Genomic DNA, 24804 nt, shown 5'->3' with positions numbered 1-24804 from the left:
AGCAAGACAGTGAACAGCAGTCCTCCACGGTTTCTGCTCTAAGCTCCTTCTTTGACTTCCCCTCAGTGATGGGCTGTGAACTTGAAAAGCAAGCTGAAGTAAACTTTCCTCTCCCAGGTTGCTCTTGGATCCTTCATGGAAACAGAAAAGTAAACTGCAGCAGCAGACATTGTGATGCTCCACAAGGTTACCATGGCGCTGATCAATTGAAAACAAAGTATAGAGACACTCAGGAGGGATCCAGTAATACTCCCTTAGAGGGAGTTAATTTACCTGCTCTTCCCCTCAGAAGAATGTACAATGCTAAGGCCTATAACTTCCTGGTAGGTTTACAGAGTCAAACCAGGCTTCCTGTAACCTCAGATGCCTTCAACCAGGGCTTGAAGACCAGAGCAGCAGTGCTTTTGGGATAAACGCTCAGCTCTCCCCTCCAGGTAACAGACACACCCCCCCCACCCCCAGGCCCTGCCCCGGAATTAAACAAGTACCTTGAAGCTCATTTTCCCCCCATGTGACTTAAAAACCTTTCCAAGCCACATCTAAATACACCTAAGTCTTTAACCTGTGTTAGGTTTTAGGGTGTCCAAGATCCAAGAAAGCAGGCTATGCAGCCAAGGACCTTGCAGGTTGGCTCCAGCAACGGACAGCTCTCGTCTACCCACAGTTACATCTCTTCTAGAGCACATGGCAACCACCTGGAGAGTCTGTCTTGGTGCAGCCTGAGGTAGAAGAAGCTGAGGCTGCAGTAGAAGGAGTGGACCCTAACTCTGGCTATTCCAGAGATTGGAGATGGCCCCTGGATACGGTTTGTTTACCTCAGCTCATTTAACAGACTGAGACTGGGAGAGGTACTGAACTTCCTTTAGAGGACAGACCATGAGAAGGCAGACTCAGTGAGAGGGGACACTCCCCGTCTCCAGGAGGCTCAGTCCACACAGCAAACCTGGAGAGTTTAAAGGGCAGGGGAGCACCGGCCTAGTTCTGACGCTGAATGGCAGCATTTCAGGCCAGATGTAGGTGGGGACAAGGAAATGTCCTTTCCTCTGTTTAGAACTGGGCCTAAGAACAAGAGGGCTGCAAGGAAGTGGTTGGATCAGCCTTGGTCATACAGAACCATCTCCCTGTTTTCTGTTCCTCAGCACAGAGGTCTCACAACTCTGGTGCATGCCACTTATGAGTAGAAACAAGAGGCAGCTTTCCAGCTGGGGGCTATGAGACAACACACCCAAGTCTAACTGAGGGGTACCCATGTCCCCCAATTCAAGGGACTGAAACTAGCTTACTCAAGACTGATTGTCTTGCTGTTAAGTATTTCTGGGTCCCTTGTTTTAAAGCAGCGCGCTTTGGAACGGGATGCCAATTTGGATACTGTATGCTGTTCATTCCCTCACAGCAATGACAATCAGCAGCTTCATCTGGATTGTCTGGAAAGCCCTGTGCTAATGGGGGAAGGGAGGAATGCTGTAGCCCGTGCCCAGCACAGTATACATGCAGCTTGTAAAGGGGGTGACCTCAGATGGTGATGTCTGGCATGGCCTAGAAATAGCAGGTACAGGAGGCTGAGGTAGGTGCCAGGCAGAGCAGAGCCACCCTCACTAAGCTATACAGGGACGAGGCAGGACAGGTAACTCCAGGACTTCAGGGGCCAAATGTTAAGTAGAGGGTAAGGCAGCTAAAGACACTGAGAGGACCTATATTGGCTCTCAGCACAAAGATTTATTTGCCCCAGGACAAAGGGCAGGAAATAGGAAATAAGACACAAAGACAGGAGATAGAGGACAACGGGGAAGAGGAAGGGAAATGAGGGAGAGGGAGTAGGGGTGTTTGGGGTGGGGGGGGGGGGGCACACAAATAACTACCTCTGGATAAAGACAGACAGACTTAGCCCATAGGCAAATGACAGTTTATAAAGGTAAAAGGGGATCCCTGTGGCTCACCTGTTAGGGTGAGGTGTTTAATTTTAATTCATCTTGTTAATTAGTTTAGCCACAATGGGGTTTTTGATTGAAGGACTTCAATACTTTGATAGCTGGATCTTGGTAGGCAGCCTCAGGGGGAGGAAGCAGCCAAATAAGGCAACAGACCTTGGTGATTATCTTAAGGAATGTAATCTTATGGTTTTTAGCAAGGCAGAGGGAATGGGGGAGAAGGGCACGGCCTGCCAGAGCCATGCTTGCCAAGGCTGGGCTAGCTAGAGGCCCTTCAGGCACACTGACTGCAATGGGTGATTCTATTCAGGGCAGAAACAAGTGTCTGAAATTGGCTCAGGTGACTTGAAACAGCCTGGAGCAGGGGGGTAGCACTAATAGGGTGGAGATGCACAGATACAAGCTTAAGTGCTTTCATAAAGACTGGATTTGATGAAGGACTGAAAGTGGAGGGATGAGGTCTCTGCCATTACAGTATGAGGCTGGACCACTCACTAGTCAGTGTGGGCAAGGACATGCCAAAGGAGCCTGCAGTGAGGAGGGAAGGGAAGGCAGGGCATTCATCTCAGTTGGCCTGTGCCTCTAAACAACTAGCTGACTGTAAGGACAGCCATGGAGACATCCGGGTACAAAGAGAAAGTGGGTGCAAGTGGCCAGCTTCATTTCTAGAGGCTGAAGTCACTGTACTGACACATCGAGGTCCCTACTGGCTTACATGCAGACTAGAAGAACTGCCAGGAACAAGTTGGCTACACCTGGCTGCACTACCGTTTAAAGAAAACAGCTGAGCTCGCCCAGCAGTAAGCCAAGAAACACTTGAGTGCCCCTCTTACACTAACACCCGGAAAACTTGACACATGGCACACACACTTTTTATGGTGAGTAAGCTGGAGCTTTAGTGTAACTTAAGCTGAAAAATACACCAGAGCCCAGATTCTGCTAGAGAGCTTGACCCCCAACAGTGTTTTGTAGGGTCACGTTCATTGTCAATGTGGAAGCTTTATACATACAGGACAGTCACCAGCCCGTAAAGAGCTTCAAGTTCTTGAAGCTGTAAATTACCTCAGCTTACCGAACTGGGAACTTTCGTATGGTTTAGAAAGGTTATCTTTAAACTGTTATCTAAAACAATTCTTTCTACTTAATCAGAAACTCCCAGCCTACACTTTTATGTTTAATAATAAGATACAAGGTAATAAGGTACTAGATGCCAGATATTATGTTGTAGAGGAGTTTATTAAATGAGCATGGGGAGAGAAGGAAAGGGGGAAGGGGTACCCCAGAGAGAGAGAGAGAGAGAGAGAGAGAGAGAGAGAGAGAGAGAGAGAGAGGGAGAGAGAGAAGAGAAGAGAAGAGGAGAGGAGAGGAGAGGAGAGAAAGAAGAGAAGAGAAGAGAAGAGAAGAGAGGAGAGAGGGGGGAGAGGGAGAGTAAGGTAAGAGGTAGGACTGTCCTTTTAAATAGCCCTGGGCAGGGCCACACCCCCGTGGCAAATAAGCAATGACATCACAGCTAGGCAGACTGAAGCAGAACCCTAACATGCACGGTCTTCTGCCCAGAATTCTAGGGCAGATATCTCGCTGTTAAGAGAAAATATCCCCAGCACATGCCTACTATAGCGTTGGACCAGAGGCGTCTCGTAGTATGTTCCAAAACCAGGGAAAATGTTTTTCCTCTACACTGTTCAGTATGGTAGCTATAACAGATGGGCTGTTTTAAGTCATAACTGTAGTTAAGCAGCCACATGTTTGGTGGTTCTACATCATCACAGAGCCAATGGGGAGAGCAAGCTCGGACCCTATTTACAGTGGCAAGAAGGTTGCTGTTTAGAGGTTGGGGCAGGTGACTCATTGAGAAAGCAGTGACTGTGATCACCTAGGATCTCCAGACCAGCAATCCTGGCAAACAACAGGTATCACAGAGGGCAGGAGGTAGAATCTTAAGAATGTTGGGTGTAGGGCTAGAGAGATGGCTCAGCAGTTAAGAGCACTGTCTGCTCTTTCAGAGGTTCTGAGTTCAATTCCCAACAACCATGTGGTGGCTCACAACCATCTATAATAGGATCCAATGTCTTCTTCTGGCCTGCAGGTGTACATGCAGGCAGAGCACTGTATACATAATGAATAACTTAAAAAAAAAAAAAAGGGTGGCCCGGCATGGTGGCGCATGCCTGTTATCCCAGCACTCCGGAGACAGAGGCAGGCAGATCTCTGAGTTTGAGGCCAGCCTGGTTTACAAAGTGAGTCCAGGACAGCCAAGGTTACACAGAGAAACCCTAAAAGCATTCCCCCCAACCCAATGTTGGTGTATCAAAGCACAAGAGAATAGGTACACAGGAAAATAGAACAGTTTAAAATTGACAGAGGCGCCCACACAGGACCTAGAACACTTTAAAAAAAAAAAAAAAGCTCTCTATGAAATCTGGAGCTCTTGCAGGGTATAAATTCATCTGAACTACTAACTAAATATCAAGGATAGCTTATAGAGGAAAAGCTCAATTAGGCCACAGAGAAAACAGGTGAGTATACAGGGGAACCATGACGAGGGGGGTGGGGGGGTTCAGTTTGGCCCGCAGAGTAATTAGCAAGACAAACCTGGCTCTGACTTCTCCTTTGACTTTTTCATCCGTGGCAAAATCCTAAGAGCTCTCCCATGAAAGACCACTTCCCAACTAGAGTTTCAGAGCTTTTCAAACTAGTAGCAGGAGGTCTCATTTTGCCTAGTGACTCATCGCGAGGCTCAGCAAATTCCAGGCTTTGCTTTCTTTTCCCCCCTCCGCGAAGAGTTCCACCCTCACTTCCCCCAGCCCCGTTTGTTAGGAAATAAACCCCATCGTCCAGGTCCAGAAAGCTCTTAATAAAGTTTCTGACTCAAAGAAGAGTTCCTAACCACATCGAGTGAAAAAAATTTTTTTTTTACGTTCAAGTCTTTTGCAAGCTGGGGCGTCAAGCTGAAAGAGAGATAGAGACCATCTGCTTAGCTAAAAAGCTAACGATGCAGAGCCCAAAGGGAACCTCACGTCCCTCAACTACAGCCTTCCGCGCCGCCTTTTTACGGGTTGTGTCCCACGTCACTTCCGGGGCGGAGCCGTAAGCGGGGCGGAGCGGTGTCCGCGCAGGCTCTCAGGGCTGTAGCCGCTGAGCCGAGCGCTTGACTATATATGGTCAAAGCTGGGGGCGAGCCGCGCCGGGGCCGCGCTTCCGGGTTGGGTCGTCCGCTGCGGCAGCGCGCAGGGCAGGCGCGAGCCGGCCTGGGATCCCGGCCTCGGACCGCCCCCTCCGCGCCCGGCACGCCCGGCGCCGCCTTCCGCGCCGTCCCCGGGCACGGCCACTGCGAGGTCCCATTCGAGCGCGGCGCCGTAACAAGTGGGCGAGGATGCCGTACGAAATCAGTGAGTCCGTGGGCCTCCGCGCGCGGCCGCCGGCTCCTGGGGTCGATGCGGGCAGGAGGGCGCGGCCAGGGTCGAGCACGGCTGCGGGGGTGCGGGCTTGGGAATCCCGGAGTGGGCACTGTGAGCTGGGCCGGCCAAGTTGCGCGACCCCGGGGCCTGGCCGCCGCAGACGACCAGGAAGTCCGCCGGCCGAGCCCACAGGCGGCAACAGGTGACCGGCCCGGGACCCCCGGCGCTAACGGGCAGAGACTCCCCGGGTCCTCATGCACCGTGCGGCGTTTGTGTCTCCCCAGAGAAAGTGTTCGCCAGCCTCCCCCAGGTGGAGCGGGGCGTCTCCAAGATCCTCGGTGGAGACCCCAAGGGCGATCATTTCCTCTACACCAATGGCAAGTGCGTCATCCTGAGGAACATCGACGTGAGTACCCCGTGCCCAGCGGGGCCTGCTTCCGTCCCTGCCCTGAAATCTATCTTCAGAGTCGGGAATTCTTGCCCTTCCACCCCCTCAATTCGCAGCGGGTTGGCCTGGGGGGGGGGCAGCCACGCCCCTTCTGCCCAGGAGCCACACCTTGGAGGCTCAGTGGACTAGATTAGACTGGACTGGACTGTTTAATCTACCCCCATCCCCTCCTTTGACTGGGAAACTGAGACTTGGATCAGTTCAGTCCTTAAGAGCCAAGGGCTTTGAGTCTGGTGCTGCTTGATCGTGGGGTGGTTGGTGATTGCTCCTCCCAGAGCCCAGTTTCCGCATTGGGGAAATGGAGATAGTGAGATAATCCTCCACTTCCCCTGGCTGACTGGGTTGGCTGAATGGGCTGGTCGTGTGTCCTCATGCTGACTGGGCCTGGCATACATGGAGCACTTGGTAAATGGCCCTTCTGCTTAATCATCCTAATACCCTCGGCTTCCTGATATGCCAGAGCCCAGACCTACACACCCAATCCTCTGAACTCCAACTTTTGTGGACCTGAGTCTCAGAGGAGAAACAGGAACTAGTGTATTCTATTGGATGGTTCTCTGCAGGTCACTTGCTGTCCCCAGGCCAGCTTTTTTGGGGGAGGTCCGTGCAAATTTATGGTTTCCCTCCTGGTTGTTGAAATGAGTCAGTCTGCTGAGCCTCCTCTCCTCCAGGATGGTGGCTCAAATCTTGTCTCTCCTCCTCAGCCCTAAGGAATGGTATGGGGTGGAAGCTGGAGGTGGCAGCCTGGAGTTGGGGACACTTGATTGCCATGCTTGGCAAAGGGCTGGTAGAGAGGTGTTGCTTGACTCGTCCACCAAGGCTGACACCTTCAGCTCCTGCATGTCAGGAGCATCATTGGTTATCGGGTGAGGTGGCTCACAGACACGCCTGTTCTCCAAGTGCCTCCCAGCTAGCTGAGGGCAGAACCCGGTTTCTTTGTAAAGAGAGGCTACATGTTGGACTGTGGTGGGGGCTGGCTGTGTCTCTGTAAGTCTGATTAAGTTAGCCAGTCATCAGCTCTGTGGTGGCTTCTGACCTCTGAGTGATTGCTGGGCACCTCAAATGAGGTGGAAGCTGGGGTATGAGCCTCCCTTGCTAGTTGCACGGATTCCTAGAAAGCTGACCCAGCCCCCTGAGAACTGGGGAAGCCTTTTCTAGGCCTTAACCTAGTACTCAGGTCATAAGATTTGGAGTAAGCAAATTAAAATGGAGATGTCCACAGTGGGAGCTCTGTGGATTGACGAGTTTGTCCCCTGCACAGCCTCCCCAATCCACTTTGTCTCTTTTTGCTGCCAGTTAGGAGAACTGCACTGAGTGGTCACTCTGATGCCTGGCCAGCTTGTCCCTTGAATTAGCTGGCCCTGTGCTATCATAGGAGCAGGTGCACAGGGAAGCTGAAAGGGGAGGGTTCTCTTCCAGTTTATGTACCCATGCCAGTTCTTTCCCCTCAAGGCTTCCCTGTCCTCTCCTGAAGGTGCGGCCACTTCCCATCCCACCCAGGTTAAGTTCCTGACAAACGGTGCCAATGCTGTTGTTACATCTCTTTGTGTGCTGGATAGCATCAGGCACACACTAGTTTGCTGATGGGCTACCAGTCCTCAGAGATGGGTTGCGATTTTATTATGACAGTGTTGCTAGAGAAAATGAGGTGTGAAATCTTGGGAGCATTCAGGATGCAGGAAGAAAGATGGTCCAATACAAATCCAAGTTCAGAAATGCTAGCACCATATCATGAGAGGTCTGAATGTCTTATACACCTCTCACCATCTATGTGTCCTAGACCACCTTTGGGATTCTTGCATGCCCCTTTCCCCCGATTCAACCCTATCCCTCTAGTGTTGAGATACAAGAGCCAAGACTACTCTGCCCCCCATAGCTGCCACGTCACATTTGATTATAGAGTCCTGCAGAATCTCACAGACTTGCCCTGTTTGGCTCCCTCCCATATCCGTGCACCACAACTGCTGCCCTGAGGTGCCTGCTGGAGCAGTTCTGCTCAGTCTCCCCGTGTTCCACACTCAGCAGTGTTGCCCCAGGGCTCTTCCTCTGACGTTCCCTGCTCTGTCAGGTTCAGACTCCCCACATGCCACACATCCTTCACACCCCTCTTAGGCTCTGCTGGTGGTATGTGGCCTTTGCCTAGAGACTCATTCTGTGTCCACAAGGCCTGGGTCCTGCCATCTTCTACCCTCCCATTTAGAAATTCCCTCACTGGAGGAGGGCCTTTCTTCCAAACAGCATTTCTGCCTCTGGCCTTGTGTCACTTTCTTCTGGCAGTACATGTGAACCAAGCAGCTGCTGTTGCTGTTCCTAATTGTTTGAGGATGTTCTCCCTTGCCTTTTCCTGTGTTATTCATATATGTCCTTACACGTGACACACAGTATTCCACTGACCTCATTGCACCTAATTTGTTTTCCTATTAAAGGGTTTCTCTGTATAGCCAAGGCTGCATAAAATGCAGGCATAACGTGCAAGGCACCATTTTGATTTAAATTTTCTGGTACCCACATTTTGAATTTACAAAAGAGTATTCTTGCCAGCCTCCTACTGCGCCTGTGTCAGCTGTTCTGTGACGGAACCATAGCTTTGTGAACCTGGTGTTTGGATAGCTGGCAGGAAAGGTGCTCTGTCTCTTCCCCATGCCCTGTTGGCACCCTTGAAGAGGAAACTCTCTTCAGGGTGAAAGCCTGTGGTGATGGAGGCCATCTGGAAGCTGGCATTTGAGAACTTTAGAACAGTTCTATACTTGGAGGATGTGAACCCCCTAAATAGGGAGAGCGTCACGAGAAGAGCTTTTAAAGGGTGCTTGGTTCTCGTATCTGGGGAACTAGGTTCTGTACAATCAGGTCTCAGAGAGTGACACACAGCAATTGGACTACTCACTGTCTTGTCTCTTTGAACTGCTTAGAGGAGATTGAACTCAAACCAGTTTTCATTTGGCACCGTCTGTTACCAGCCCACGCACAAGGACCCTGTGTGGGTCCCTGCAGGTGGGGGTGGGAGAAACAGGACTTGAGGACTAATCGTCCCCTGTCCAAGTGCATGCCTTGGGTTAATACTGCATTTCCAGGACGGCTGTCAGCCAAAGGAGCACAAATTAAAGGGCCTGCTCAGAGCACACTCTATGGAAATGAGTTCTGTATAGCAGAACAGGGCAGGGTAGTGTGTTTGGCTACTTGGATAGCTGCTCAGTGTCCAAAGCCAGGAACTCCATTCCCTTCACCCCAAGACCACCTGGTGGATAAGGTGCTTCAACACAGGGCAGACAGGCAAGGGCTGTAGGATCTGTGGGTACCATTTACATAAGCTAGAGTAGTGGCTACAACAACATGGATGAGGGAGAAGACTGGGCTAAGAAGACTCAAGATGACAGCTAAGCGCTGTATGTGTTGTTCAGGCTACCCTCCAGCAGCCTAGCATTGTTCTTTTGTTTTTTGGAGGCAGGGTCTCTCTGTATAGCACTGGCTCTTCTGGAACTCACCTCTGTAGAGCAGGCCAGCCTTGAACTCAGAGAGCCACCTCTGCCTCTCAAGTGCTAGGATTAAAGGCATGTGCCACCACTCACTGCCCAGCCCAGCATAATTCTTTTGTTTCCCCCCCCCCCACCCCCCAGAGCTGAGGACCGAACCCAGGGCCTTGCGCTTGCTAGACAAGCACTCTACCACTGAGCTAAATCCCCAACCCCAGCCCAGCATAGTTCTTAAGGCCACTGGAAGCATTCAAAGATATGTGACAGTGACAAGGTGACAGCTGCCCATGTAGTTGAGACTTTAAAGCTTGAGGCCAGGAAGCCCGTAGTCAACCTGGAGATAAATACATTGCTCAAAGACTCGTCATTTAGGTAGTTGTCCACTGTTTCTGGATATTTCTAGTTCACATCCATTAAGCCAGGATGTTGTTTAGCTTAGCCCGTAAACTATAAGCTGAGACTTCTGTTACTGTTTCCTGAGGGAGGGTGATTTTGTTCACTATCAGTTTTTAAATATAGTGCATTTCGTAGGTAGATGTTGCAGAACATTCTACAAATTACAGGACCATCCTGTAATAGAAATACCTACTCCAAAATGCCAGGAACAGTGGGTTCGAGAACATTGTGGCTAACAGCCTCACACACTGTATTAGCCGTTTTACAAGAATGGCATGAGTGCTGTGAAGCATGAGGGAAGAGCCATTCAAGCTGGAGAGTATCGTAAGGACAGCTGGAGACACCCTGGCACATGTAGGATCTCAGAGAGTGAACAAGAGTCGATTTCGACACAGTAGATGTGGGCAAAGTCCAGACAAGAAGCCTGTCTGTACTGCAGGGTAGCTTTGGTTTGGTGTGTGTCTTCTGGGAGGAGTAGGCAAGGAGATCATAGATCCCTTTAATGTAAAAGAAAGAAAGGGAAAAAAAAAGAAGCTAGTACTTGAGGCCAATGGAGAGGTACCTAGCCCTACTTTAGGCCTGGGCTCCTGAAGAGCTTTTCCTGCTTGGCTTCTGCCATCTCAGTGGAGAGTGCTCTCTTGTGATGCTCCCTTCAGAAAAGATCCTGGTTTCCAGCTTTGATACTGAACTTGTTACTTCCTAAAAAGGCCCTGTCCCACCTCCGTAGCTATCTCCACCTTTGTCTCACCCAGGGCATCTCTGGACTGTCACTCCCTGTGAAGACTCTTCATCTCATTGTACCCTTAATAAGTGGGTCAGATGTTGGGATTGAGCAGGAGGAGGAGTGGTTGTCATTGTTATCGTTGTCTTTGGGTATAGCCAGGTTGACTCACAGAGTATCTGCAGAAAGCTGCCTAGCTGTGCTTGTTCTCTCTGACATCTTTCCTGCCTCTCTGTTAGGTAGATGGAGTCATCTCCCAACAGCTCATGCTTAGGCAGCTGCTGGGCAGGTAGGAGGAGGTACAGAAAAAAGGTGGCAATGTCTTGATACAGTCCAAGGGTCAGTGATGCTTTCAGGTCACACTAGAATACTCCTAGACCTGTAAGTGCACCCTACTCCTCTGAGGACCTGGCTCTATCCAGCATGACAGCCACATGTCTGTCATCCAGGGTGAGTTCTAACTCCTGAGCTCAGGAACCAGACTAATGCTGATTGATACCAGCTATGATAGGAGAATGGGACCAAATGGAGGAATGAAGACTTAATTCAGGTCCTGTCTTACCACAACTGCCTGGGTCACATCTAGTCACTTAGTGTTATTGTGCCTTAGCTTATTCAGCTAGGCATTAGGATATATAACTCACATGTTCTTGCAGAGAGTGTCAATGGAAGAGTCTGCCCAGTGCCCATCATAGTAAAAACAGGTTCTTTAGGATGGTGAGTCATATACACACGTCCTGTTTAAAGTGTATGGTCCACTTGGTATAGAGGGTTGGTGAGGTATACAAAAGGACGCACATCCCAAAATGTGGGTGTTGAGGGCATGCACCATGAGTTCTGAAGTTTTTAGTGTGACTTGTCAGGGAAGGCCAGGTGGACAAGATGTCCTTTGCTACATCTTTGATTAGGAATGGGGGGATTGAGGATTGGGAAGGAGGCACAGTCTAAATGGAAGCAGAGGGTTTTCAAGCAGGGGATTTGTGGAGCACGGGCTGGTTGAGGAGTGGAACAGGGAAAGAAAGCACTTTGTTCCATGGTGAACCGAGAGTTGTGGTACCCAGCTAGGGAAGGTGTCTGGTGTGCTGTTTGGTTGCTGCCCAGTCATTGTGAGTGATTGGGGCAAGGGCTGCCACTATACTAAACAAGAGTGGCTCTGAGTGACCAGTTGGACTCCTCCAGTTCTCTCTTTCAGCATAGTGTAGTCTGGGCTCAGCTTGGCCCAGGCATAAGGTTCGCTGTGGTGTTTGTACTGCATTGGAGCTGTGTTACTGCAGTAACGGGGTTCTTGCTGGTGAACAGAGGGGCCCTGTACATTGTGTTTAGCACAGGCCTGCTCACAGCATAATCTGCTCCTAGTCCCTGCCACCTCTCGCCTGGGAGTACTTGGAACACTGTTCCCTTTCTGGAAGTGTGCCTCCATCCCACACAGATGAATGGTGGAGGCTCCCCAGTGTTCTTCTCCATGGGCTTCAGGAGACCTTCAACAATTACATGGAGGCTCCTTTTGTGGCACTGACTGACATGGCTTAAAGGTTCAGTTTACATGTCTCATCGGGTCCACCATGCGCTGGTATAGTTGACCTAGACTTACCTCCTGTCTCATCCTAATGCCTCATTCTGAAGGCAGAGCACTCTGGAAGCTGCAGGGGCTATGCTACTTGCTGCTGCCTCCCACACAAGATGTATTATTGGGAACTCCAGAAGAAAGGCCCATGGTTCCAGGGCACAGGATGGGCCAGCTGACATCTAAGGCTATGGATGAGATGGTAGAGGGATTGATTAAGTGGTTGTTGCTGACACCAGGTGCGACAGGAAGAACTGGGTTACAAATGTGGTGGCTACAGATGAGAGTGTTCCAAGGCTTGTTAGGAACCTGGGAGGCCCCACAGGGTGTCCATGGGATGAGGTAGCGCTTTCTGCTTTCTCCCAGGAATCCTATAGCCTCTGACCTGGTGGCTGGAGCCTGACCTGATGCCTCTGGCAGTGGTAGTGTAAAAAGGAAGTCTAGAGTGAGGATGGCCACCATGTGGAGGTTGTTCTGAATGGTGACCCCAGCCCTAACTAGGGCAGTGGGCCCTGCATACAGGTTACCATACCCCAGGCTCCTGAAATTGGTTCTTCAAATAGGCTGCTAACCCTAGGGAGGAAGCTGGGGAGAGGGTGTGTGTCATCACTCTGGGTTTCTTCTGGCCTGGACTGAGCCTCCTGCAGTGGGACACAGTAGCCTGGGGCAGGAAAGCCATCTTCTTGGCACTAGTAACTACTCCTGCTGTGATCCTAGGAGGGAGGGGGGGAGGCTGCTGACTCAGATGCAAGTCATTATCTGTAATTTGGAGTCTTTTGACCCAGTTGTATTCAGAATACAAACGAAAGTGCGTGAGTGAGAGAGTGAATGATTCATCCTGCTTAGGCGGGATTTGGTGCCTTTTGAGGTTTTACAAACCCTCTGCAGGCACCCTGACCATTTAGGGTCAGGAATGTTAGGAGCAGATCTTAGGCCTTTGGCCTCTGCTTCTTCCTCCATTTTGGAGTACCTTTTCCTGCTGACTTGTTTCCTACCCATGGAAGGCAGTGCAGTAGGTCACACAGTTTTGTAGCTAATGCAGGGTTCACAGCCCACAAGAGGCTATGTCAGCTGTAGGTAAGGGTGGGTATTTTGTCGGAACCAGCTCGCAGTGTGTCAGATGCCATGAAGGAAGGGGCTGGTCAGCATGTCAAGCTTGAGCTGATCTGAGCAAGAGAGGGGGTTTGCCTCAGTGCTCAGTGAGGTGTGCTGTAGTTGCAGGTGCACAGCTTGAGCTGACCAGTTCTATAATCGCATCAACTCTCCCAGCACTCCAAAAAGCCCCCGCTCCTACCAGGCATGCTGCATCCGTGGCAGTTCCTGAGCTGTTACAATGGGGCCTACCATTCTAAAACTTGCTCCCAGTAACAGGAGACAGCAGTGTGTGCTCCCTCCTGGGTCTTCAGGCCTGGTCCGTTGGCAGGCCAGCTGGATAGGTGCTAGTAGTTTGGTCAGTTCTGTGGTTGAACAATGTTGTGCTGAGGGTGAATGGATATACCACACCTAGTTTCTTCTGATGGCCATTGGGTTATCCTCAGTTTGAAGCCCTCTTCATAAGTCTTCCCTCGTGGCCTTTTGTGGATATAGGGTTTGGTTTCCTCTAGTGAAGTACCCCCAAGAATGGGATTGTTTCCTGAATGCATGTTTAACTTGCTTTTCTTTTTCAATTTATTTATTTATTTATTTATTTGGTTTTTCGAGACAGGATTTCTCTGTGTAGCCTTGGCCATCCTGGACTCACTTTGTTGACCAGGCTGGCCTCGAACTCACAGCGATCTGCCTGCCTCTGCCTCCCGAGTGCTGAGATTAAAGGCGTGCGCCACCACGCCCGGCTTTTCAATTTATTTTTATCATTGGCATGTGTGGTGCATGTGTGGCAGTCAGGACAACTTTGGAGTCCGTTCTTCCCTGCCACCTTTATGTAGACTCCAGGGATTGAACTCAGGTTGCTTTATCCACTGAGCTATCCTGCCATTCCACATGAAGTAATTACCAAGCTATTTTCCAACCGTGTCACTCTGCTTCCAACATGCCTCCATCCTCACTGACAGCTGTGTCTTTGTCTCATTGGTTCTTGTAGGTATGGTAGATATGCTATGTGAGAAAAATAAAAAAGACTGGTCAGTGGTCCATCTCTTTCCTGCCCGTGCCCCACCCCTCCACTTCACACCATGTATTTAGCACATTATTTGCTAAGTGCTATGATGGCTCATGGGATGTCAAATGAAGCAGGTCACAGAAATATTAGAGGAGGACAGGCACATTAAGGGCTTGCAGGTAGCTGTGTGGAGAAATGGGGTGCCCAGCTTTCCATGCATCCCCCTTAGGATGTGGTGATTGCTTTGGAAGTACAGAAGAGCTGTAAAGCAGGTTGGCAAGTTTTGTAGAGAGAGGATATAGAGGAGATGCTGTTTAAGATGAGTGGTGGTACAAGCAAACAGGCACCCGTGCTGGGCAAGGGACCAGCATGCACAGAGCAGTGAGGTTGCTCAGGAGTGCCAGATGGTGGGTGGCTCGGTCTATAGAGTTAAGAGAAGTGTGGTGTCCCTTTACCAGGGATAAACAAACCTCTAGGGTCTTAGGAAGACAGTCAGGGGCTTTGGGGGAGTGGGGGAATTTTGGCACCACCTGACCTACTGCGATCTCAGCCTTGAGTCTGGGAAGCCTGCCTCCTTTCCCAAAGAGTACTGATGGGACAAAGCTGACAGCAGGAATCAGGATGGACAACCTCCTCTGTATTCCTTCCAGAAAGCACATTTAACTGCGGAGGACTGAGAAGCATCTCTGGTTGTGCTGGGGGACTGTCCGAGTGTGTATACTTGTGTAAAGGGGCATCAGGAATGATGGGACAGGGGTCTGCTTTTATACACTACACATCCAACCCTCATGGCCGAGGCGTAGAGAGGCTTCCAGCCCCAGCTTCTGCCCCCATCCTTTCCTCAGGGTTCAGCCATTTTTGATCTGTGCTATGGGAAGGTGCAAAGGACCCTTATTTCTACCCAAGCCAAGGATTCTGACAGAAGGCCTCCAGCCTCAGGCCTGTTCTGCTCCTCAACATCAGAGTTAGGAGCTATCTTGTGACAGACCCCAAGGTGTGCTTGGGTAGGATTGGCAGTGCTCTGGGGAGATGGGCATGATAGGCTATGTGAATTCATTGTCAGCTGACAGCTTCCCATTCATAGAATTCTTTAATAAAATGTTAGTTTGTGTGATATTCCACAAAAAATATATGTTTGTGTGTATACACACACACACACACACACATTCATAATTCATATTCATTGTGAGAAATATATAAAAGCAAGCCAGCAACAATTTACATCAGATTCTCTCACTCCAAGAAGCCAAACGGGCACCAGTGGATGGATAGGTAAGTATTTTTTTAGGATATGGTCTGTGATGGTCTGATGTTAAACCTTATCTGTTTTTGCCCTGGTCTTGGGTTGGGGAACTAGCAGCGGTTGGTGCCTGTACATTTCCTTCCATTCAGCCTCCACTTTTCTCCCCGACAGAACCCTGCTATTGCTGACATCTACACGGAACATGCCCATCAGGTTGTAGTGGCCAAGTATGCGCCCAGTGGGTTCTACATTGCTTCTGGAGGTAATTATGAGTACTGTTTCTGGACACATGTGTGGCCCACGTGGCACCTGCTTGACTTGGGAATGGGATGGTGCCTGGTAAGGGTATGGAGATCAACTGATTATTAGCTTTAGTTAAAGCAAGGAGGAAAGTAAACACCCCCAAAGTGCCCATTGCAGACCTAGAATGGGCACTTTGTAGTTTGTAGTGTTCCAGTGTTCTAGCTGGAGGTTAACAGGACTTCTTGGAAGCCCTTGGGTATCTGCACTGTGGTGTTGGAGTTTACCCTGGGTATATAATGGCTATTTTGTGTTAATCCACTGCTGCTCCTTTCCAGCCAGCCTTACTACCAGATCTGGCATTGTGTGTGAGACCTGGCCTTTATGCCCTCCAGCTGGGCCTCTGTGTGGCTCAGTGGGGGACTATGCCAGATGGGACAGGCATTATTTCATTTGTGGTGGCTTACATTCCTAGCTTCCCCACGTCCCCCTCCCACACACACAGGATTTCTCTGTGTAGCCTTGGCTGTCCTGGACTTTGTAGACTAGGCTAGTTTGAACTCAGAGCGATCCACATGCCTCTACCTCCCAGAGTGGTGGAACTATGGGCATGTACCACCATGCGCAGCTACACTCCTAGCTCTTAGAAATAGAACTTAACCATTTATAGATAAGCAGAAGCAGAGACGATAGAGTGACTGTGTACCTTGCATCTCATTCATTTATCCACTGGAATTATTAATTCAGTTCTTCATTCAGATAGCCAATAAACAATTAATGGCTTGCTTGCTTATCTGTTTCCAGTACAGGGAGGGAAGTGTGAATGAGAGATGGCTGGGACTGAGAGTCCAGACACTTAACCAGAACAGGGACAACCAGGATTTTTAGGTGCCGTGGCCATCTTTATTTGCACTGCTCTCACACCCTTGTTGGTGTTGTGGACCTGCTCCCTAAGGGGATGGCAGGCTGCAGTGCCGGGAGGGTCCCTAGCTCACCCCTTACTGGTTGTACATTTAGTCTGGTAATTAACATTCTTGTATCTTTATTTTTTTCTGTGAACTGGAGCTTCAGATAATTCCTCCATGGGTTGAGGATCCAAGGTGATGTGTGTTCGGTACTTAGTAGCACAAGGCTTGCTAGGGATGGCCATGGCAGCTATCAGTGAAACAAGGGCAGACTTAAGAGAGAAAGGACAGAGGCAAGACAGCAGGTGTGCTGGTGGTATAGTGAGGGGCTGGGCTGGGAGTCTGACACATTGTAGAGCACTTACTGGGTTTCTGCTTAGATACTTCAACTCTCTAAAACTAACTCAGATCCCATGATATGTTGTAACCTTGTAGGTTTTTTTTTTTTTTTTTTTTTTTTTTTTTGCCTCTGGCCCTGCTTGCCAGCAAAGTGTTTCTTCATTTAAGTCCCAGGATTTGGCTGAAATGCCTTTTAAAATTGTGTTTAACACACAGCTGAGTGCTCTGAGAAATCTATTAAGAGAAGAAGGTTGCCGGTGAGGCAGCCACCTATCTTGGCATAGCTCCTGCTTTGCATTTTCCATCTGAGAGCCTGTGGGCCTAGACCTGACCTCACCAGTCCCCTAGACCAGTCCCCATGGGGCTGTTGAACCAGACAGAAATTCAATGGCCTTCAGAATGAATGCAGAAGCTATGTAGGGAAGGCTGATGCAGAGACTGCAACAAAGACGGTCCTCAAAAGGGGACATTGGTATGGTTTTGATGTTCTATTAAAAATGCTCTGGTTTGCTGGCAGAATGAAGGGAGCTTGTCAGGATGGTCACATTTCCAATGTACTTTGAGGAGAGCAAAGTGATTGTTAAGGGGAACAGTAGGACATTTGCTGTGCACATGAAGGCACTGGGCTAAAAATAGTGTTGCATGTTTGAGGTAAGGGAGGGGGCAGGGAAGCTTAGGAAAGGCTATGCTGTCATGGGTAGGTTAGCTGTTAATGGGTGTGCCCAGCAGGGTTGGATCCCAGTACCCTGAAGCCATATCTCTTTGAAATCTGTACATGCTGTCAGTCTAGCTGGCCAGCAGCTACTGAAGGATAGAACCTTCTGGCAGGAATACTAACTACATGAGAGGTCTGTTCCTGGAGCCCATGCCTCTGAGGAGGCCCTCTGACCACAGGAGTCATTTCTAGGGCAGTCTCACTTTTCTTCACTCTAGACAGTGATTTCCCAGACAGCCCTGGGGATGAAGAAGAGGCCACAAGCCGGGATGCCTGATTTGGCCTAATGCCCAGGACAGGCCTCCTAAAGGAAAGCTTGAGATGAAGGCTGGAAGGGCACCATAGGGAGAGTTCTACAGGCTGGGTCTCCTTGGGGAATAAAAGGCACTCTGCTCAAGCTCTCCTCCTCCTCCTTCAAGCCCCATGACATTTGATGAGCAGCTGTGTGCTCCCAGCACCACATGTGTCTGCTTGAGGGATGATGCAGACTCAGAAGAATGGCTGTGCCATTGACTCTGCTTCCTGTCTAAGTGTGAACATGAGTTTGCCTAGAAGCCCATCCCTGATGGCACACTACACTGGGCCGGTTTTTCTTCCTGGTGCTATATAGACTAACAGATTATTGAAAATCATCTAGCTAATTCTCAACTACTTGATGACTGTTGGGGTCTACCCTGATAGGTTGAGGTCTTGTTATTACCTCCAGGATCCTTCTGTCTCTTTTCCTGTTCCGATTGCTTCTGAAGAGTGAAGTGAGGCCAGAGGAAGAGGCAGCTGGTCAGGTGGCAGAGGTAGTGCATAAACTACTGGATGCCAGTGGAGAGATAGAGGCAAGAACTACATGAGGCCGAATAACCAGGGGCTGGAAAAGCTGGGTCCTGAGCTCTCTGAAAGGGAGAGACACCCTCCATCCTATCCTTATTGTTTTATGCAGGAAACATTGTGGGCCCTGATAGGGAGGGACCTCCTGGTCATGTGTGCTTGAGTTACATGGGTATGTGTCTGTGTCTTACTAGGTACATTTTTATTCATGAATGCATATGCATGCATGTGTGTATGTATATATAGGGTGCCTATGTATGTGTATGTTGCCTTTGTATATTGGGAGAAACAGTGCCTTTCCTACACATACACAACTCCTCATGCTGCTAACTTCATCCTTTCCTTGCTGGACTTGTTGGTTCAGTGACAAACTAGGTCTCAATTTTTTTCTGGAACATGCCTTAACACGCTGTCTTCCTGAACTTCATCCACAGATGACCGGGAGGACAGTCTTTTTGGCATACCACTACCTAATTTGTCTTCTGCTCCTGGGGTTGGTATTCTCTCTTACATGGTCCCTAGATGGACATGATATAGGAACAGCATTTCAAGTCTCATGACTCTCCTGGTTCTAGACCAGGGATTCTCAACATAGAGAGCAGACAACCCTTAGACCATTGGAAAACACAGGTGTTTACATTATGATTCATAACAGCAAAATTAGAGTTATGGAGTAGCAAGGAAATAATTTTATGATTGGGGGTTACCACAACATGAGGAACTGTATTAAAGGGTCACAGCATTAGGAAGGTTGAAAACTACTTATCTGGGCATTGGCCCTATGTTTGCATGTGGGGTCTAGTGTGTAGAGCCTTAGTTCATGGTTCACTTGTAACAAGGACTGACTGCACCCCAGGATCAGCCTGAGACTTCACTCGTGTGACTTTCTTTTGATCTCAGAGCAAGCCCATAAGATGATGCTGTAGGTATGCTTTTTACAAAGGTGCCGAGGATGAGGTCCTGGTGAGGTCCTAGTAGCCTGTATCCAGCTGAGACAGATTTGGTCCCTGAACACTAGACCCACAAAGCCTGGCTGCCAGCTTCTGCCCTTGTTGTCCATTACCTCTGCTTAGTACAGAAAGTGATGCTGTTTTCAGTTGCTTCTTCTACTCAGGCCTTACTAAAATGGTCTGGCATCCTCAGGGAAAGCTACACCCTGCCTGCCTTCTTAGAGGCCATGTGAGCTTTGTAAGCCTGAAGTGTTAGGTAAAGCAATCTCACTTCTTCCCAGGCACAGCACTAATTTGGGAAGAGGTAAGAGGTAGATAGGGCCCTAAGTATTCCTTTCTTTACAGTCGGCTGGCAGAATTCCAGTGGGAACATCTCGTACCACGCCTATGTTCTTTCTTTGTACCACCCACCTCATCCATCTCACAGAAGCATCTTACTCAACTCCAGCTCTCATACATGGGGAGGAGGGACAAGTGCTTGTGAGACTGAGACTGCAGATCTGCCTTTGGGAGCAAGGCTTATGGGGTGCAAGTGGCCACAGGCTGTCATAGCATCATATGTTCTGCTCAGCTGCACCTGTACCTGTATCTGACAGGAGAGGCAGGCCCTGTAGCATTGTCATACTTGAGAAATGGGGATTTCAGTCAAAGCGTTGCAGAGACCATGTGGATGTTCTGCAAGTCCTACAGGAAACGGGTTCCTGGTGTGCTGGGGCCTCCCACACAAGGTGTGCTGGGCAGGTTGAACAAAAGGTTACTGTGACAGCTATGTGGAGGCAGCACCTTGATCTAAGAGTGGCTGAATGTTGAACCTACACCAGAAGAAATGGAGCTGATGCGGAGGGTCCTGTGCCCATGCTTCTCTGGCTGGTGGTGAATTGTGGCCCTTCCACCCCTGCCCTGCCCTGCCCTGTCCTGCAGATGTCTCTGGGAAGCTGAGGATCTGGGACACCACACAGAAGGAGCACCTTCTGAAGTATGAGTACCAGCCTTTCGCTGGGAAGATCAAGGACATTGCCTGGACTGAAGACAGTAAGAGGATCGCCGTGGTCGGGGAAGGAAGGGAGAAGTGAGTCACTCACCTTGGCCCCTCCCTGCTCCCACCCCCACACTCTGCCTTGCTGCCTTTGTAGGAGGAGGGGGCTGCAGAAAGATGTCAGCACTCCTTCTTTCCCAGTAGTGTGACTAATTGGAGCCACTGGCCCCTTTAGGGTCAATTTGCCTTGGAGAAGGGAGACTTCACATCACTCTCCACCAAGGCAGAGTGTCACCTCCACTTTCCACACTCTGTCCTAAGCCCTTTACCTCCTGGAACTCTGGACGCTAGTTGTTCCTGCATCCCAAGCTACAAGAAAGGTTAGGTGTAGGTATGTTACTTTAGCACTGGAAGCTGCAGGAAGGGCTGGGCATTTTTTTTTTTTTTTTTTTCCCCTAAATGGGCTCATAACCTGAGGTTCTCTGTATAACAAGGAGGTGAACAGATCCTTTTGGGGAGGTGTAATGACTAGTAGGGTGAGAGCTGTAGCCCAGGTTTTCTCATTAGTAGCTATGGGACTATGTTGTCATGGATCCCAGCACAGGGTGGGCCAGGTCCTTTCCACTAGGAGGTAGCAACTTGCCTGTTGCCCAGCCTTTTCAAAGATCTTGGGAAATGAGGCCATAAAGATGTTCCCCTGTGCTGCTTCCTATAGCACGATCCATGTGGGAGGTGCTGACACTGGGCCATGCAGACATGAACATCCTGACCCTTTCTCACATGGTCTCCATCTGTTTTGGAACACCTTCGGACATAGAGCTTGCAAGGCCCAATATGTCCTAATATGCCCCTAGAGTGTCCTGAGGTAGGCATGCAACACTCACTACCAGTCTGTGCTCCAGCAGCTCTGCCATTGGCTTTCCCGTTGTCCTTCTGGGATTGACTCCCCCCCCCCCCCTTTCTTTTTTTCCTTATTTCTCTCTCCTTGGCCCTGACTGGGGAAAGGTTTGGAGCTGTATTCTTGTGGGACAGTGGCTCTTCTGTGGGTGAGATCACAGGACACAACAAAGTCATCAACAGTGTGGACATCAAGCAGAGCAGGCCCTACCGACTAGCAACAGGGAGCGATGATAACTGTGCTGCATTCTTCGAGGGCCCCCCATTCAAGTTCAAGTTTACAATCGGCGTAAGTGGGCTTTCGTTTCTTAGGGTGGTTTTTGGGTGAGCTTTGTGGTTTGTATGAGTACATGGGGCCTGAGTAGACATAATTAGATATTGATGTAGGAACGTAACTGTGCTCTAGGTCTGTAATGTATAGGAAGCAGATTCAGTGGGGAAAATAAACAGTGAAGGAGTTCCCATTCCCAGCCCTCATAATCCTAGGTCTCAGGCTGGGTTCCAGCAAGGAAGGGTATGTCCCAGGATAGTGTGAGGGTAATGAAATGCCAATGTATTTGGTTCTTTTGAGCTGGCCTTGCTAAGCTACCAAATTAGCAAAAGATCTGCCTTCAGGACATCTGGGTTGTCCTCAGGAGTACCTCCCTGTAGAGACTGGGAGCAAAGATGCCGCTGAGTGGAATCTGATTGGAGGAGGCAAGCACTCAGCCCGTAATCTGGGGAGCATTGCTTGAGGGGTGGAAGTGGGGGCTGCTCTGCAGTTGTCCCTGGCTTGGCCAATAGGCTCCTCCACCTTCTGTTCCCTGTCCCGGGATGGTGGTCTATGGGGCCTTGTCTGAGGCCCAGCTGGTAGTGTTCATGCTCTGTCGCTGCTCTGGTGCTCAGGCTGCCATTCTTGAGTGAGGGCAAGTGACAGGGGTGAGTGACCTGGGCAGCCCTTGCAGCTCTCTGCTTGTCCAAGCTTTCCCAGCAGGTCTTTCCCACATACTGTGAACAAAGCAGCCAGTACTAGTTCTGCTCATAGGAGATGAAGTGACTGTTTAATCAGAAAGGACATGTCTTCTGTCCTTAGCAGTAGTTGAGTTTGGGGCTTCTCCAAGGTCTTCAAACTAATCCTTCAGGAATGTCAGTGGTTCCAGTGCCCGTACCTCATTGGGGATTAAATGAGATAATATCCTTAAAGTGGCTTGCTGAGGAAGACTGTTAATTTTAGTATTTTAGTAACATGCCATAAATAGCAGGCATAGCGTTCCTGGCTAAGGCACAGGCTGGACTTGTAGTAGGCAGTTTCCATAAGCAGGTCTTGGCTTAGGATTACAGATGGCTATCTAGGGATTTCCTCTTTTAGTGAAGCAGGTTCTGTTTCATCCCTGGGAAGCCAAGTGAGGCCTGTGTGTCCAGCAGGTTTGCTGATCCAAGCCTTTCTTAACTTCCCATGGTTTTCATCCTGGTCTGCTGCAGCTACCATGGGTGGGTAGTGGCGACATGGCTGTTCTGGGAGCTCAGTTGAGAGATGTGACTCAAGGTCAGTTTTTTGGTGGTGGTGGTGGAGGGTTTTTGGAGTTTTGTTTCTTTAAATTCAGTTGAGTGGTTTTTGGTTTTTTTCAAGATAGGGTTTCTCTGTGTAACCTTGGCTGTCCTGGACTTGCTTTGTAGACCAGGCCAGCCTTGAATTCACAACCATCCGCCTGCCTCTGCCTCCCCAAATGCTGAGATCACAGGCGTGCGCCATCTCACTGGCTAAGGTCAGTTTTCTTAAGCAGGGGTGGGTGACTCTTGGGGTATGAGTTAAGCACTGATAAGCCAGCCAGTCTCTGGGTTCTGATCTTGGGGGAGGAAAGACGATGAGGTTTCTGCAGCAACCAGAGGCTGTCCTGTCATCCTCTAGTGATGCTGTCTACCTTTCCCAGGCCTCCCACACACTGCTGGGACTCTTGGCCTTGGTCTGAGCTCTTTGTGGACAGGGCTCTCTTTCCAGTAGCAGGAGTGATCCTTTCTCTTGCACGTTTGGATTCGACTTGTGTGGAAAGAACACAGAGCAGCTGAAGAGCACTTAGTGGAGCCATGGGGTCAGGGTTTGTTGCTACCAAGGAGCTTATGCCTACACTCTCCACTATTTTCTATGTAGGCTTACTGGGACCCCACCTAGCACATCTCTTTTTTCTTTCCTGGTACACGAACCCTACCCCCCCACCCCCAGCTGGCCCTCTTCCTAGGTGGGCACCACCATCTATATTGAAGTCCTTGGAGCCAGAGCCCTGGGTCTTGGGGGAAAGTCCTGGAAGAAGCAGAAAGGGTTCTGGACCAAGGATGGAGACCTAGGTGGTACCTGGAACAGAACTAGTTGGTTCTGCTACCTTCCAGCTAGATGTGCCTCTGGACTGTGGGGAGGGTTCATTTTTCCATCTAAAGCTATTCCTACAGGCCCAGCTGACACAAGGGAAAGAGGGCCCATGTGTAAGCTGTTGGAGACTTAGAGCCAATAACTGAGTATGTGTCTGACCTTGGTCTGCTGGCAAGCAGGAAAGAAGCTGCAGTTGCAGGGCTGCATGGTGGGCTGTCTGCCTTGCGATGGCAGGGGGGGGGAGGGTAGGCCAGGAAGAGTCCTTGATTTGCCTCAACTAAATGACAGGTGGGGAACAGCAGAAAACATGGTGGTGAGGCTGTGTGTTAAATGGGGACCGAGCACCCACACATGGGTTCTAATTGAAAGCTAGAGGTATAGAGGTTCTGATGAAATCATTGTGCCTTTCCTAGTGAAAAGTTTTACAACTTAAACTGTGCGGAAGTATTTGCTGTTGTGTTTTGTCAGAAGAAATTAATTTGTTTGTTTGTACTGTGAACCAAATAGCCAAGATTTTGTCACCAAATCTTTCATTCCTAACCATGAATACTAGAAGTGTGGCTACCTCCACTTCCTTCTCTTGTCTGCAGGCCAGATGGCCTGTGCTTACTAGAACCTTCATCCAAATGAACAGCCCACAGACACTCTGTCCTTGAAGTCAAATATCTAGGCTCCCATCTACCTATTACCTGCCAGCTTGTCACTAGGCAAGAGCCCCAGAGCTTGTAAGGGTGAGATGGATAAGGTGGATAGTGACCCTGTGGGACCTTTCCCAAGTACTGGGCAGGGGCTCCATAGTATATGGCTGGGACAGGGCACAGTTGAGTGTGAGTTCAAACCGCTGCCTCAAAAAGAATTTCTGTGTGGTATGTGCTGAAACCAACCTGTGATGTGCCAGTCTCAGAAGGTAAATAGTAGCAGCGAGAAAGAGAAGCAGGACCTGATATACAGAGATCATATCCAACTTGCTAGTCCAAGTTTGCAGATCATATCACATCGTCGTTAAGAGCAGGGCATAGACGTGAGCTACTCTGAAGTGAGTCCAGGTTCACCCATAGCCAGACTTACCTATGCTTTCCAGGTCTCACTTCCATACTTGAGTGCTGTCTATGTTTGAAGGTAGAGTGGAGAGACCTTTTTCCTGAAATTGGCCAAAGTACTACCTGTCCCCACCTACTGTGTGTTTTAGATGTCATAGGAGACCTTAGGAGGGTCAGGGTCATAAGAGAGACAGTGGATGAGATGGGGAGGAAAGACTGAGTGGGAACGAGATCTCCTTGCTGCTGGCCGTCCCTGTCATTACCCAGGGAGCCCATGGACAAAGAAAGTGGCCATGGTGTCAGAGGTGGA

The 24804-nt window shown here is 49.7% G+C and overlaps 1 protein-coding gene across 1 annotated transcript in view; it reads left to right on the top strand.

Annotated features, from left to right (window-relative positions):
* The first annotated feature begins 5181 nt into the window (after positions 1-5181).
* Positions 5182-24804, top strand: part of Wdr1 (WD repeat domain 1) — a 35016-nt gene continuing 15393 nt past the window's right edge. Inside the window, exons 1-5 of the mRNA XM_051164823.1 lie at positions 5182-5317; positions 5611-5732; positions 15438-15528; positions 20159-20306; positions 21219-21399. Coding sequence (XP_051020780.1) covers positions 5302-5317; positions 5611-5732; positions 15438-15528; positions 20159-20306; positions 21219-21399 — 558 coding nt within the window. The 5' untranslated portion in view covers positions 5182-5301. The remainder of the gene's footprint in view (positions 5318-5610; positions 5733-15437; positions 15529-20158; positions 20307-21218; positions 21400-24804) is intronic.

Source organism: Acomys russatus, chromosome 22, assembly GCF_903995435.1.
Source record: "Acomys russatus chromosome 22, mAcoRus1.1, whole genome shotgun sequence".
NCBI lineage: Eukaryota > Metazoa > Chordata > Mammalia > Rodentia > Muridae > Acomys > Acomys russatus.
The sequence above is the reverse complement of the archived record's forward strand: the minus strand, read 5'-3'. Positions and strand labels throughout refer to the sequence as shown.